Source organism: Mauremys reevesii, linkage group 7, assembly GCF_016161935.1.
Source record: "Mauremys reevesii isolate NIE-2019 linkage group 7, ASM1616193v1, whole genome shotgun sequence".
Classification (NCBI taxonomy): Eukaryota; Metazoa; Chordata; order Testudines; family Geoemydidae; genus Mauremys; species Mauremys reevesii.
In genome coordinates, this window is record NC_052629.1 from 66,869,233 (window position 1) to 66,885,604 (window position 16,372).

The 16,372-nt window shown below is 48.4% G+C and overlaps 1 protein-coding gene across 15 annotated transcripts in view; it reads left to right on the plus strand.

Annotated features, from left to right (window-relative positions):
* Positions 1-16,372, plus strand: part of ARHGAP22 (Rho GTPase activating protein 22) — a 256,899-nt gene that overhangs the window by 185,277 nt on the left and 55,250 nt on the right. For 9 of the 15 annotated variants that reach the window (XM_039482020.1, XM_039482021.1, XM_039482018.1 and 6 more), the window contains one exon: positions 12,127-12,303. In XM_039482020.1, the coding sequence (XP_039337954.1) occupies positions 12,127-12,303 (177 nt within the window). Of the gene's footprint in view, positions 1-5,310; positions 5,331-5,356; positions 5,552-9,385; positions 9,407-9,429; positions 9,487-10,713; positions 10,782-12,126; positions 12,304-16,372 lie in introns of those variants that run through there. The other 6 variants (XM_039482028.1, XM_039482026.1, XM_039482032.1 and 3 more) reach the window with 6 other exon arrangements.

A 16,372-nucleotide genomic window follows, 5' to 3' on the forward strand; every position in this document is an offset into this window, starting at 1 on the left:
TTCCTGAAACGTCTCTGGGGAAGGGGCCAGCTGGGTCTGTGCTGATGCTGGTGGAAGGGCAATGCCCTTTAAGTAGAGTTGCCAGGTGTCCAGTTTTTGACCCGAACACATGGTCACTGACTGGGCCATTAAAAGTCCAGTTGGCAGCACAGCGAGGCTGAGCCCCTAGTCCTGCTTATCAGCGAATTCAGCTCTAGTATTCACTGACCAGAAACAAGGATCTCCATGAAGTCCCATCACCACTGTCTTTATATACTGGAGAGGGCCAAGTGGCATCTACAAGTGACATCTAGGACTCTTTAGAAACACCTCCCTCCCACCCCCTTTTCATCTTCAGGGGAATTTGGCATCTCTACTCCCTGCTTAGAAAGTGAGGTTCAGTTTAAGGTGACTCCCTCAATCAGGACAGACTAAGCACAGTTCTGCTTCCCTTTACTCGTACGGTAAGGATAATATTTCATTACCCCTGCCTAAAGTGAGCTGTAACCCCAAAACAGCCAAAATAGATCACTTTGGCAAAGCAGCTCCATCTGCTGAGCAGGTAGGCAGTGTAAGTTTCTATATGCAAATATAGTCTGTTCCTGAAGTCTTTTCCCTCGGTGCATCACTAGATGTCAGCGGAGAGCTCATTCAGACCCTGCTTGTATTTGGTTAACTGGATATATCAATTTATCTTAAACTTTTTTTTTTTTTTTTTTTTTTTTACTGAATTAAGCTAAAGCAATATTAGCCACTCTTACACTCAAAGAGTGTCTAAACAGGGATTTGCACCAAGTTAACAGTTTAAAAACGGATTTAAATTGAAGGTACAACTTTCATGGTAAGTCAAGGCCTAAGCATAGGTGGCAAGTTATACGGGCTCATGATGCCGGGCTCCAGCAATATTCAGAACCTGGAAGCCCAGCCTGCCCTTCCCCCTCAGACCCTTTCATTTTCCAATGGGACCCTCCCCCCTGCAGTCACCGGTCCTGCCCCATGCTGGACAAGGGGCAGCCCCACCCCCAGTGAGACTACTGTGAGGGGCAGCAGCAGGGGAGGAGGCGCACATGTGATGGCAGCCCCCCGGAACCCACCGCAGGGGAGACAAGGGTTTCATGTTCCACTTGTAATCACTTCCTGTATCTTATGTACTAGTGCAATTCTGGTGGGGCTAGGTTTCTGTTCGTGTTAGGTTTTGTCCAACTCTTTGTCAATCAAACCACAGTTCTGTGGCCTAAGCATATTGTTGATGCTTCTCTAAAGCAGTTCTAGGGAATTTGAAATTCCCAGAAATATTGCTCTGAAAGCACCAGACAGAAAAGTTAGCTCCTGCAGACTGGTGAGTTTATGGAGAGAGCACTATGGAGTGTGTGTGTTTTACACTCTGTCCTCTGGGACTTGGGTCTGGGACTTGTGCTCCTAGATTACTTGGGTGTTTTTGGAAATACCACCCAAAGGGCTTCCAGTGGGAACCTGGCCATCACCCATTTGTGGAGATCAACGTTAAGGCTGTGGTTGCCAAAAGAGCTCACGAGAGTTAGGGCCCAAATTCCATGGAAAGTCAGTGGGAGTTGAGTATCCAGGCTTTTTTTGAATACCCCAGCAGATGTAAATGTGAACCATGTCAGTTTGTGACCAGGCAGACTCTCAGATGGAGTTAGTGAATGCTCCCACACAACAACGGGGGGTTGATTTTGCAACATATTTTTCCCCAGTTTTGACACACAACAGAAAAGGTCTCATGGAGAAACCCATCAAACCCATCCCAAGCCCCAGGCATAGAGAGTCCCTGATTATGTGACATGTCCTGCAGTAGCTTTTCAGCAAAACCCCCTAGGTGGCTATATAAATAACTTGTGTATTTCTTTAGAAAAGGCTGCTGCTGCTATGTTACCCACCAGAACTGAGACAGATAATACCATTAGGCTCCTGTAGCTCATCTGTTTCACTCGACTCTTTTGGTGTATTTGAAAAATCCCAAAGCACTTTAACAAAATGCTTAATTCATATCTTGGTTTCCTAAGTTTTGCAAAGTGTGATAGAGAGCAAAACAGCAAGCCAACCAACTTCCAGAGACCCACTCTAGCAGCTCCCAGATCAGCTCAAATTGATTGAGTCAAAACAAGCCTAGGATGGGACATTTACTGCAACAGCATGTCACCTCCTACTGTCCATTCCCTGGTCAGGTCTCCATTGCAAAGTTCTGCCAGCATAGCTATCAGCCGGAGGTGTGAAAAATTCTCACTCCTCAGTGACATAGTTCTGCCAGCAGAACCCCGGGATAGACATGGCTCTGCTGACAGAAACTGGGGAGATGGCGTTACTGTGTCTGCAGACAAGCTGCTTCTGTCAGAACAAAGAGCATCTACAGGAGGGGGCTGTGCGGCCATAGCTATGGCGACATGTGCTCTGTACTGTAGACATAGCCTTAGCTCTTCACAGAGCTCTTCCAATCCACATGCCCGCTGCTTGTTCCCCTGTCCCTGCCGCTCCCTCAGGGCCTTCCTGCTTCTCGTACTTTTTTCAGACAATTTCAACCTGTCCTAATGGAACTTTCCAAGATCAGCTTCCTATTGACCTCTCACCCCACGGATGCTTCTGTTCCCAGCAATCCTTCCCTTTTGTCACAGGGCTAACATACAGAATAAGCAGCAGTGGAGAAGAAAAGTCACCCACTCCACGATCATCCCATTATGGTTAGAGATGGGCCAAAATCCCACATCCCACTCCTCTAGCTGTGGGTTATCTGGATCTGGGTACTCTAGCCATAATGGTGTTTGGTGGGGGATCAATGCCAGCCATAATCAAAGTCAGTGAGTGGCAGGATTGAAATAGTTGCTCATGTGACCGTCCCAAAGGCTGTGACTGACCCGCTCCACAGCAACCGTGTATCTCCTGCTCGCACTGGAGACACCTGATAGTTCATCTGTCCTTTTCTGAAATCCAAGATCAAGGCTGGTTTTGTGCCACTTTGCAGAAACAGATCCCCCCAATCTAGTCAGCTAACCTTGGAGAATTCGTTCACCTCATTGTTCACCTTCTCTTCTTAGCAATGCGATCTTCAAGCCCTGAATGTATTAGTCGCCTTGCTGACACAAAGAGCAGGCCCAGGACGAGGAATCAGTGCAGCCCATCTTTCTAGCTGTGGATACTAGTTTTGCCCATTTGTCAAGATCATTGCTGCTGCTTGCATGCAATCAAAGGCTGCCTGTCGCAGCTTCCCCAGCCTACACAGCAAACAAGTCATCAAGATGTGACCATTTTCCTCCTTCCCTTCCCCGCCCCAGCCAACACTGTGATATGGAGCCTGTGGCTTCCATTCACTTCCTACCAGGTTGCAACAGTACGTGTACACAAAACTAGCCCCCTGCAACCCACCTACGAACCAGTGCGCACAGCCATCCATGTGTAATGCAGAAATACACACACACACACACGCACACAAATACTCAAAACCTCTGATACACAAACATACACGTAAACACAGCAGAGTTTTGTGAGTAATGGGGGAGTGGTAAAATCAGTTGGAAAATTTATTCTGAAAATATAGTGGAACCCTTTAAATACATTCAAATATTACTCAGTCTTTTTGCTCAAATATAGGCAGTAAAATGCATGCAGTTTCAGGCATGCACACACATGCAGACCTAGGTGTGCACACACACGGGTGTGCAAATACACACAGACACATTCTAGGTCGGGACAGGCAAAGCTTAGTGGATATAAGGCCTCATTTGGAGTACTGTGTCCAGTTTTGGGCCCCACACTACAAGAAGGATGTGGACAAATTGGAGAGAGTCCAGCGGAGGGCAACAAAAATGATTAGGGGGCTGGAGCACATGACTTATGAGGAGAGGCTGAGGGAACTGGGATTGTTTAGTCTGCAGAAGAGAAGAATGAGGCGGGATTTGATAGCTGCTTTCAACTACCTGAAAGGGGGTTCCAAAGAGGATGGATCTAGACTGTTCTCAGTGGTAGAAGATGACAGAACAAGGAGTAATGGTCTCAAGTTGCAGAGGGGGAGGTTTAGGCTGGACATTAGGAAAAACTTTTTCACTAGTAGGGTGGTGAAGAACTGGAATGGGTTACCTAGGGAGGTGGTGGAATCTCCTTCCTTAGAGGTTTTTAAGGTCAGGCTTGACAAAGCCCTGGCTGGGATGATTTAGTTGGGTTTGGTCCTGCTTTGAGCAGGGGGTTGGACTAGATGACCTCCTGAGGTCCCTTCCAACCCTGAGATTCTATGATTCTATGAAAAGGAATGTAGCTGCCTTTTCATCTCAGCCTTGAACTCTACCTGACCCTGAAGCTGTACTGAGCAGCAGAAGTGTTCTACTAACTCCCCTTTATTTTCCATTTCCACATACAATGGGCCCAATCCTGTTCCCACCGCAGTTCTTGCTGTTGCTTTCAGTGGCGGCAGGGTTGGGCTGTGTACCTTCACAAGAATGGGCGGACTCCAGCTTTCTAGTGCTGGCTCACAAGAGAACTTCTTGGAAGAGCCAAGTTCGTCGTGGGTGCATGGCAGGTGAAGTCATGCTGCGGTGGTTGGAAAGTGGATGAGGAATGACTCCAGGTGTGTGAATCTATTCTTGTGATTATCCTTTGTGGGAAATAGCTCTGTGAAGAGACACACCTAGTGGAGCTCCTGCTGTAGCTAGCTTGGAACAGGAGCACAGAGCAGGGCAGTTCTGATAGGGGGTGATGGCAGACTTGTGCTTTGTTCTGTAGTTCCTAGTGAATTTACAGCTGGTTTCACAGCTCTGGAGATATAAAGAGGAACAATGGTCCAGTGAGAAGAAAGAAGGATGGTCCAGTGGTTAGCTTGCTGGCCTGTGGTGCAGGGTTCACGTCTCTGGTTCTGCCACTTACTCTCTGTGTGACCTTGGGTAACTCACTTTGTCTTTCTGTGCCTCGGTTCCCATCTGTATAATGGGGTGATAGCCCTGCCCCGCCACACAGGGGAATGTGATGATAGATACAGTAAAGACTGAGATGCCCAGCTACTGTGGTGATGAGGGCTGTGTATATATACCATAGATAGATCTACTGAACAGTGCAGCACTGGCAATGTTAGAGAAAGCTTCCCCTCCATGCAGGCCATGAAGGGACCATCTCTAGGAGTCTGTTCTCCTTGCTGTTCTGGCAAGGGCTTCTGTATTGAAATGGCAATAAGGGCGCCGGTTGACCCCAGTTGCCGGCGTGGCTTTGTGATGTGTTGTGGATATCCACCTGCTGACAAGAGCTTTGAGGTCACCAGCCAGCAGCTGAGAACACTGCTAACACTCTGTTACCTAGAGATGAAAGGCTCCATATTCCATTACCAGTGCTCCTGGGGCATCCAGTCCCTTAAGGTAATGTCAATCTAACTAAGGGAGTGGGTGTTGTGCATGAATTGTGCATTTATGGCTATTTACACAGTGACTGCTGCCGTTTACCAGGGTACACAGAAACAATGAGTCTGTAGACTCCCCAGGCAGGGCTGGGAAAGTGTTCATGTCTGGTGACATCTGCAGATCAAGCCAATGTATCCTGTTGTGGACTCAAGCATGCTGGTGGAAAGCTTCTATCTAAGGTACATCTGTAGCCCCCATTAGTGCAGTACCTAGAACACCTCATGCTTGATAATGGACTTATCTTCACAAAACCACTGCGATAGGCAGGGCTATCATCCCCATTGTAGGCACAGAGCAACCAAGAATGGTGTCCAAGGTCACGCAGGAAACTGAACCCAGGTCTTCCAAATCCTAGGCTAGTGCCCTAACCACTGGACAGTGCTTCCTTTCCTTCCCCTCTGTAAGTGCAGGCAAGACCGCCCTGTCACCCACCCCCATTGAGCTGCCCACACTCCCAGACTGTGTTTGTAACAGGATTCTTTATAAATCTAGTAGTGAAAATGACTCTTAGCCAAAGCACTGGGAATGCCTGCTGTGGTGAACCCTGCCCAACTAAGGAGAGATGGCTGAGTGTGCACAAGGGCTGGTCGTATTTGGACAGGAGATTAAGGATGCTGTGAGAAGTTCTGTTCAGGTGGGGATGGGAGTTGTTGTCTGTGTTTACCTGTTTCTAACAGGGTATTTCTTCCCCCTACATGAGGCAATGTAGTCAGCACCCTGTTCATTCCACACAGTAAGAAGTAATAGCTGTACACAGTCACTTTAAAGCAGGGATTCTCAAACTGAGGGTTGGGACTCCTCAGGGGGTCAAGAGGTTATTACATATCAGCCTCCACCCCAAACCCTGCTTTGCCTCCAGCATTTATAATGGTGTTAAATATATAAAAAAGTGTTTTTTAATTTATAAGGGAGGTTGCACTCAGAAGCTTGCTATGTGAAAGGGGTCACCGGTACAAAAATTTGAGATCCACTGCCTTAAAGTCTCCACTGAGGGGAGTGGACAGCTGAGGGCAAGACTATTCTAACTACTATGGGCTTGAGTGTGTGCCCTGAGCATTGCAGCTGAACATTAGTTTATATTAGCAATGGACCCTTTCCACAAAGTACAGGTTCCAGGCTAGAGCTGAACGAGGACTTTTTGATAAGCGTTTTCAGTTCAGCCTGTTACAGAGAGAGATGAGGCTTGAGCTCAATAACTGGATCCAAACTTCATATATCTATAATGAGCAGAACTGAAACAACTAGCTCCGAATATCGCCAGACAAAGAAGTTTGAATGACAGATCCTAATCAGAGTTTTCCCAAAGACCCTGGGGTGTTTGGATTTGTACCATTATAAAGATAGCTTGGAGCTACAAACTTTGATCTGAAACCCCAGAACCAGATCAATTTTTGGCTCGGGGCCAGGAAAAGGAGCAGTTGTGAATTTCTGGCTAGGATGTGGACTCCAAAAGTTTGTGGGGTTCTAGCTCTGTGGGTTTGAATCTTGCTACCATCTCTAGTTCCTGTGAATCCCAAGCCTCCCAAAAGCTGATGCATATTACAACAAAATAAAAACACATGTTTAACTCCTGCCCTTTTCTGGACAAGTAGTGAGGTATAATTGTCAGAGACTGGGGAACCCTCTAACCCAGGGGTAGGCAACCTATGGCATGCATGCCAAAGGCGGCATGTGAGTTGATTTTCAGTGGCACTCTCGCTGCCCAGGTCCTGGCCACTGGTCCAGGGGCTCAGTATTTTAATTTAATTTTAAATGAAGCTTCTTAAATGTTTTAAAAACCTTATTAACTAAACTATTGTCGTATGTAAAGTAATATATTATAGATTTATAGAAAGAGACCTCCTAAACGCGTTAAAATGTGTTACTGGCACGCGAAACTTTAAATTAGAGTGAATAAATGAAGACTCGGCACAACACTTCTGAAAGGTTGCCGACCCCTGCTCTAACCTGTCCTGCTTGCTGCCTCTAGGCTGCAGTGAGAAGAGCCAGCAGTGAGTGGGAAGAAAAGGAACATGTCCAAAATGTCATGACAGAAAAGTCCCCTGTAGATAGGGCAGCAGGCACTCCACTGCCGTGCATGAGCCTTAAACTAACATGTCCTCTTCTAACAACCGTTTCTGAAGCACAGTCTATTTTTCTGCCTTGTATGCCGCTATAATTACCCTGCCCAACCCCAAGTGACTAGTGATGATGGGTTTTCCCACAAACAGCTGTAGGTTCACAACCGTGCTCCTATTTAAAGTACCCCTAGGAACTTTCACTCACTTTTCACAACTGAGCTCCCAATTAGAGTAAATTTGTAGGCCTAGTTATCACAGCAGGAGATTGTAGCCTGATCCTCCTGACTCCAAGGACAGGCTCCATGACAATTGCCCAAGCAAGCCAAGACCCTTGAAAATGAAGCTCCCTTTCTAAAAACGTCTACTCTGTTGGGGGAAGCTGGGTTACACTGCCAGCAAATAGCGCCTGCTGGGAGCCCAGGCCATTTAAAAGCCACCTCCTTTCTGATGGCTGGGGTGAGAAGTCCAGCCCTGAACCTCTGCTTTTATGTGCACTGTGGGCTGTGAGAGGCCACCTACTAGTGATCTGCACTCCAGCAGGGAATCTGGCCAAGGTAACCCATTGATCCCCTAGCAGAGGGCCTGGAAATTGGGCTGGGAGAGACATTCTCTAAGGTCATTGTTAGGTGGGGTGTGAGAGTGAGGTCTGTGGACTCTGCTGTAGCCCTGGTGCTAATGGAGGAGTCGGGCTACACGAGGACCTCCTCATCCTTCGTTTTTCTGCTCTGGCGGGTGTGTGTATGAGGGAGAGGGTATCCCAGAGGCCCCCCTGCATCCAAGCACAGTGATGTAGAGCCTCCTCTTTGAGAGCCAATTCCCACTAATGCAGGGGTGGGCAAACTTTTTGGCCTGAGGGCCACATTGGGGTTGCAAAACTGTATCGAGGGCTGGGTAGGGAAGACTGTGCCTCCCCAAACAGCCTGGCCCCTGCCCCCATCTGACCCCTGACTGCCCCCCTCAGCAGGGGCGACTCTAGCTTTTTTTTTGCCGCCCCAAGCATGGCAGTCAGGCTGCCTTCGGCGGCTTGCCTGCAGGAGGTCCCTGGTTGCGCGGCTTTGGTGTACCCGCCGCCGAATTACCGCAGAATCCGCAGAACTGGCGGACCTCCCGCAGGCAAGCTGCCAAAGGCTGCCTGACTGCTGCCCTCGCAGGGACTGGCAGGGTGCCCCCCGTGGCTTGCCGCCCCAGGCACACGCTTGGAGCGCTGTTGCCTGGAGCCACTGCTGCCCCTCAGAACCCCCGACCCATACAACCCCCCTGCTCCTTGTCCCCTAACTGCCCCCTCCCAGGACCCCATGCCCTAACCACCCCCTGGGACCTCACCCCCTATCCAACCCCCTGCTCCCAGTCCCCTGACTGCCCCAACCTCTATTCACACCCCTGCCTCCTGACAGGCCCGGGACTCCACGCCTATCCAACCCCCCTGTTTCCCGTCCCCTGACCCCTATCCACACCCCCATCCCTTGAGACTTTCATGCTTATCCAACCCCCACACATTCCCCATCCCCTGACTGCCCCCCAGAACCTCTGCTCCATCCAACCGCCCCCTGTCTGCCCCCTGGGACCGCCCACCCCTTATCTAACCCCCCGGCCCCAGCCCCCTTACCATGCCGCTCAGAGCAGCATGTCTGGCATCCGTGCCATGCCGCCCAGCCGGAGCCAGACACGCTGCCGCGCTGCTCGGCAGGAGCGCGCAACCCAGCCGCCCAGAGTGCTGCCTGTGCAGTGGCATGGCTGCGGGAGAGAGAGCACAGCGGGGGAGGGGCTGGGAGCTCAAGGGCCGGGCAGGATGGTCCTGTGGGCTGGATGTGGCCCGTGAGCCATAGTTTGCCCAACTCTGCGTTAATGCCTACCTCCTGCTCTCTATCCCAACCGCCTAAGCTGCAGGCAGCAGCAACTTTGGCTTCTGTTCCTGAACTCTTGTCTGCTTTTGTAACCTGCAAGACTCCCAGTTACCATGGTGATGGGTATGAGGTCAGTGCTTCAAGTAACAGTCAGGCATGAACACAAAGGTAGGGACGTGGGCTCCCCGAAGATCAGCAGGAAAAGGGCAGGTAGGTTGTCTAGTCCAGGGGTCGACAGCCTTTCAGAAGTGCTGTGCCGAGTCTTCATTTATTCACTCTAATTTAAGGTTTCGCGTGCCGGTAATACATTTTAACGTTTTTAGAAGGTCTCTTTCTATAAGTCTATAATATATAATTAAACTATTCTTGTATGTAAAGTAAATAAGGTTACTAAAAAGTTTAAGAAGCTTCATTTAAAATTAAATTAAAATGCAGAACCCCCCAGACCAGTGGCTAGGACCCGGGCAATGTGAGTGCCACTGAAAATCAGCTCGCGTGCCGCCTTTGGCACACATGCCATAAGTTGCCTACCCCGGTCTAGCCTGTCATCCATGGCGGGAGGGGGCAGGGTGGGTTACTCAGAAAGGAAGCGACTGAAGGGAAATCAGAAGTGGCTTGTCGCAGGGCGAGCTGGCCTTTTACGAGGGTTGGGGCTCAGCTGCACCTTTGCCATGGTTAACTTGTCTCCCCAGGTGGAGGGGGTGAGTGTTGAGGTCATCTGACTATACCAGGCCGGGTTGGGGGTTGGGATTGAGAGGAGAACAGAGTGGGAATCCCTGTCCTGACCTTTATAAAGAGTGGGAGGACAGGTGGGGGGCTGGGAAGAAGCAAAGCAGGTAGAGACTCTGGCATCAGATAGATCAGTTCTGACCGTCAGAAGGCAACAAGCAGGGGGCATAAAAACCAGAGCTGTATCTGGGCTTGGTGCCTGATTCTCCCCTCTAATAGGAATCCTAGTTCATAGATTGCACAGGACATAAATCATCTGAAAAATCCACACTGTGAAGCTTGCTAAGATGCTGGTGTGAGAAGGGTCAGAACTAGGCTGCATGTGGGGAGGGGAACTCAGGCTTTAATTTTGCTTGCAGTATCTACACTGCCATGCTGCCTTATTCTATGCGCTAAGATTCCATTGGCTTCTTGGTTCAAGTTAATTCCTTTTTAGAAAACAAGGAAACCCTAGGAGTTTGGATTCATGCGGCCCCTTTCGTTTTGCAAATCAGTGCCTGGCCTGTGAGTTTGTTTAAGCTAAGCAACAATTAATAGCAAGAACAAGCATTTCCTTGGCTTACAGGCAGCTTGTAGCCCTTCCAGCACACTCCCTTCCCCAGATTAACTAGGATTTAGTAGGTATAAATTCTGTTTATATTAAGGTAGTTCCATAGAAACCAGCGCATACCATCGTCCCTATTCTTATCTCTGAATTCCATGAACAAGCAATCTCGGCAGCTCAGCTCAGGGCGACAGTTCCTGCTTTTCCAATAGACCTAATATTCCAGAGACAAGTGAGTATGGAGGTGGCAGTGACGAAACAATGAAGACACTGTCCACAGAACAAAGTCAAAGGCAGTCTCTGTGGAAGGGGGAAACTCCAAGCCATTAGTGACAGCTTATGGGTTGGCCAGTCTCTTCAGCCTCTAGATAGAAATTGCTCCAGTACACCTATTGTGTGTCCTCATGTGGGCCCTCACTGGAGTGTATCCAAGTCTGGGGCACAAGGTGGGGGGAGGGGAAGATTCCCACTAACTGCAGTGTGCATTGCGTTGGGCCCTGTGTACTGCAGCGGAGAGGAAAGTTGGAATAGGAGAATGGGAATGGATGGTGGTAGTCTGAGCATCCCTGGATGAACAGCATACAGGCAGGCTGTGTGTATTTGATGTCCTGGCCAATAGCTTTTCTGGGGCGTCACCCGTCAATCATGTATGAAGTAGAGGTAGGCCTGGATCTGAATTCCAAATTGGACCCCGTCCTCTGAATTTCTGACAGGAGAGTCAGGTTCAAATCTTAAGCTCCCTAAAATGCCAGTTCTGGGGGATCCAAAATCAGAAGGGGTGGGAATGTGGAGGCACACTCTTCCAGCTCCAGATTCAGAAGTGGCTCCAGATGTTGGAAATCCCATGAGAACAGCTGGTCTTTTGAGATTTCTGCTGCTCAAGTTGTTAAAATCTCATAATCTCTCAGTCTCCAGGCTCCTTGATGACAGCTCCAGAGGTTCCAGTGGCCATCCAGCCTTAACCTGAGCTGTAGATCTGGTTCAGCTCAAAGCTGGAGTCTAGATTTGATCTGGATACTCCTGGACATGGCAGATCTCAAATTCTGCCGGTACTCTCATCATGCATAATGTCTAGCTTTCTGATTTGCTCCAGTGATGATCTTAATTGTTAAATCTATCACTGGGGTAATCGTAGCCAGATGCCCACACCTTGATTCCTCTCTCTTGCAGCATGTGAAGCCTACAACTAAATTGTCCAGTACTGTCTTCCCTCTGGCACCCCAAGGGCACTGAATCACCCTAAAGAGGGTGGAGACAACCCTCTCCATATCTCAGCACAGACATACATAGCTGGCCTCTGGCAGGAAGGCTGGGCTGCACTGTCCTTAGAGTAATGCAGTTTACACCTATCCCCTGCATGTTGGTGAGCCTAGCGGAACATTCTGCCAGCAGCACCCACTGGGACACTGGCTTCACGCCAGGCCACGGACCTGCACCCTGCATGATCCTGTACATCAGTGCAAAATGGGCACCAAGCGAACTCAGCGAGGCTGGATTGGGTGAGGCCAGTCATGGTCTTAGAGACAAGGGTTCACTCCTGGGCTAGGTGCTAATCGAGATGTGTTTTGTTTTTTCAGGTGGTGCGGGAGACCGAGAAAAGATGCCTGTCAATCATGAAGCCTTCCTGCTCATGGCTAATTCCCAGAATGAGATGGAAGATTGGGTGAAAGCCATCCGGCGGGTCATATGGGCTCCCTTTGGTGGAGGTATTGCACATAGCTCACATGCACGTAAATTAAAACTGTTGCCTCAAGGTAAAACATATTCTTGTGATACTAGGATACGTGGAAAGCACAATTTGGGGGTGGGGTGAACCCATATTTCTCCCCCTCTGCAGTATGTAAAACTGCCCCCACCAAAGAAGCTGATTGGTGAAAGAAATAACATTGTATTATTAATTATTATTATTATTTTTATTTTATTATTTTAACTCTCATTGTTTACAGCTATTTTATTCCCTTGTCCCTGACTCTGCCTCCTCTTCCCTTTTTTGCTGAGAAGGAGGGTGTCCAGTCACCTCCATTCTCCACCACTGGGCCAGATGCCCATTTCCAAACTCTCAGGACATCTGAAAGGCAGCATCACCTTCCACTTGACAAAGATAGGGCCCAATCCTGCAGCCTGTGTGCAAGTGAAGCTCCCATTGACTTCAGTGGGTGTCTTTGTCTGTGTAAGGACTGCAGGGTCAGACCCAGGACACACCTGAGAGGGTAATCAGTGTTGCCAACTTGTGTGATTTTTTTTTTTTTAATCTTCAGTCTCATGATTTTGATCTTTTTACCTAAATCCCCTGCTCCTAGACCCCTGTGATTACACAAGACTTTTTAATGCTGAGATTAAGTTTCTGTCCCTTCTGGCTGTGGGGAAAAGCTTGAGAATGTGACCCCTGTCTATCCGGAAGGCTCAACCATCACAAGGCCAATAAAAAAAACAACTTTTTTTTAATCTCATGATTTTATGCCAATCTGCTGATTTTGGCGGGGACTGACTCATGTTTTGGAATGCCCAGGTTCGGCTGTATTGAGGAATGTCAGGAGCCAGCGGTTGTCTCACTGGTAATGTCTCCCTTCCTCAGAGGCCCTGCCTACCCTAGGCAGAAGCATCCAGGTCCTCAAGGGTATTTTGGTGCCTAACTTACATCAACATCAGTGGGACTTGGGCAGCTAAATACCTCTGACAAGCTAGGTCAAAGGCCTTGCTGCCTATCTGACTGTAGTCTATGCTTGCTGTATCTCTACAGTGCCCTGGAACAGCTGTTGTACCATGGGCACAAGTGTCCATTGCAACATCTAGGACAAGGCCTCTGCCTCAGTTCGGCTGGATGTAATCTAATGTGCTGCAGGGTCCCCACAAGCAGCAGGATGCACTGATTCAGCTGCTCCTCCTAAGACCAGCCCACAGTGCCTTGCCCACATTTTCAGTTTACCCCAAAGACGCCTCCTCCAAGGGTGTCAGGAATCCCAGAATGCACCGGTGCAACCACAGCTAAAGATTGTGCTTTTAGTGGAGCCTGTGTAGGTCTGTTAGAGGCAACTTTAGCTGGGCCACACAGCAAACACTGCAAGAAAAACTGAGACAAGCAGCAATTCAATGCAGGAGATGTCTCTGTGACAGTGTCCTCCTCCAGGGCAGATGGCATCAGTGCTCCTGCTGTCGTGTGTTTGGGTATTTTTATTGTCAAAGTGACCAAGGACTTACCAGTCTCTTGAAATAATACTAGGCTGACATCTACACTTAGGGGTAAATCCACTGGCTCTGGACTCAGCATTGCCAACCCTAAGGAATTAGGGTGACCAGATGTCCCGATTTTATAGGGACAGTCCCAATTTTTGGGTCTTTTTCTTATATAGGCTCCTATTACCCCCCCCCACACCCCCGTCCCAATTTTTCACATTTTATTCACAGAATCATAGATTTTTAGGGTTGGAAGGGACCTCAGGAGATCATCTAGTCCAACCTCCTGCTCAAAGCAGGACCAATCCCCAAATCCCTAAATGGCCTCCTCAAGGATTGAACTCACAACCCTGGGTTTAGCAGGCCAATGCTCAAATTGCTGTCTGGTCACCCTATAAGGAATCCAAAGATCTGCATTTAGGCCCCAAAAGCTCAAGATTGATTTAAAAAACAAGAGGGTTTTTTAATACATTTTGGGGGTTTTTTTTGCTTGGCCTTCTGGTTTCTGAGCCTCTGAGGTGCACGCAAGCTTCCAAGCATTCCTCTGCAACCATGAGGGCTAGAAACTTATGGGGTTTTTTAAAGAATAAAATCTGATGTTCTCCCATAATCCCATGACTCCAGGAGTTGGAGCTTTAAGAAAAAACACCAACTATCATCAGACTGAGAATAAATCATGAGAGGTGGCAACGCTGTAGACTAGGAGCTGGATAATAAAGAAGGAAAGGCAGCTACCCAGCTTACCAGGGATGTCAATGAGAGCTGGATCAGGCCCTGTAATAATATTAATATCTAGCTCTCATCATCAGTAGATCTCAAAGCACTTTATAAAGGAGGTCAGTATCACTATCTCCATTGTATAGATGAGGAAACTGAGGCACAGAGCAGGGAAGTGACTTGCCCAAGGTTACCCAATAGGCCAATGGCAGAGCCAAGACTAGAACCCAGGACTCCTGAGCCCCATTGCACTACCCTATTTGCTAGGTCAGAGAGCCATAACAATTTAATTGCAAGCAGTTGACATTTTATTTTTTTTTTGAAATTCTGGTTATTTCATTTCAGCTCATTGACCAGTATTAATTTTAAATAATGCCTAACCCCATTCTGGCTATCATGCCTGCCTGTTTTATCTATGTCTCTCTTCCTTTCTCTCATATTTATAGCATGCCAATCACCAGGAGATCTAGTCGCTACATTCGTTTCTGAAGTATTTCATCAGGCTTTGAGGAAATGACCAAATTCACCCACACCCCTTCCCTGGAATCAGAGCAGGGCTCTTTGCATGGGGTATTTCAGCCTAGCTCACTATATGGGAAGGCTGTAAACAAAGCTGTCTCTCTTTGTGTTTTAAGTTAACCGAATAATTTTAACTCCGCTTCACGGCCACCGCTCCTAATTTGAGAGCCAAGTCTTATCAGTCGACACGTTTTAATATTTGAAACGGGGGAGGAAAAAAATCAGGCTTTATTATTAATATGTAAATATCCAGCCCTGGAGAAGGTTGATAGGATGTGAAAATGAATTATGCCAAGATAAAAGGGGCGGCTTAGCCACACACTTTCATCTTTGCTGATGTATTGAAGAAAGTCCTAAATCAAAGAGGATGGGGGACATGTTGGTGCGGGCACACGAACCGGCACAGCCTTTCAAAAAAGAATCCGAAAACTCCCCAAAGCTGCTGAGGATCCCAAGTCATTAATTGGAGACAGGTGCAGACTTAAAAGCCACACAGAGTTTATGCTTTGAAACAAACTTTTAAATTTGGCCTTAAAATAAAATCCATGGGCTCCTGAGCCTGTTGGAGAAGGCTTGCTTGCTTAGGGCCCATGTGGTTTCTAAGATTCCCCTGGTTTCAGGGCCTGGGATCCGTGCGTCTAGTCAGTTGCAGCCAGAACAGAGGTTTTGGGGAGCTCAGCTTTGGAAAGGAGTTGTGTGCATTGAGTTTGTTTGTGGCTGGTTTTTATTTTAAAGAGCAGACATTTAAAATGAATGGATACAGCTGGGCTGTGTAGTGTTAGTCAGGCTTGATTAAAACTCCAGCTGACCCTGCCTCACTCTCTCAGAAACAAATCTCTTGTTTGCACCACTGCTGTTCATGGAGTTACTCTGCATTTACACCCCGGAGCCAAGAACAGAATCTGCCTGCTGTGGGGCACCTGTGTGTGACTCCATGACAGACATGCAAGTCAGACCCACAAATGCTGCTGCATGCCTCCCCTCCTTGCCACTAGGGGCGCCCTTCTCTTTCAATGGAGAGTTGCCTCCAGTCCCCAAAGGCCTGGTGTTTTCTCCCTACTGTCCCTTACAGTGTGTTTGCTGCTGCACTGCAGAATGGTGCAGTGTGGTCCAGTGGTTGCAGCACAGGCCTGCAGGGATGCAGGGTACCATGGACTTGCTGTGCAATGCTGGGTTTAGCTGCACCTCCCAGCATCCACCAAAGCCAGCTGTGTGATGCTGCTTTGGCAGAGGGGAAGAGTGAGGTTATCACTTCAGTGGGCATGGTAATGCTTGCTCATTCCAGCAAAAGCCAGTGAGTATTGGCTGTTTTAAGCAGGGCCTGGCTGGTTGTTCACTTCCCCTGGGGTTCTTGTTCCTTCATTGTCTCACCTAATGAAGTCCCACTCAGGTTGGCTGAGGGATTGAAGCTAG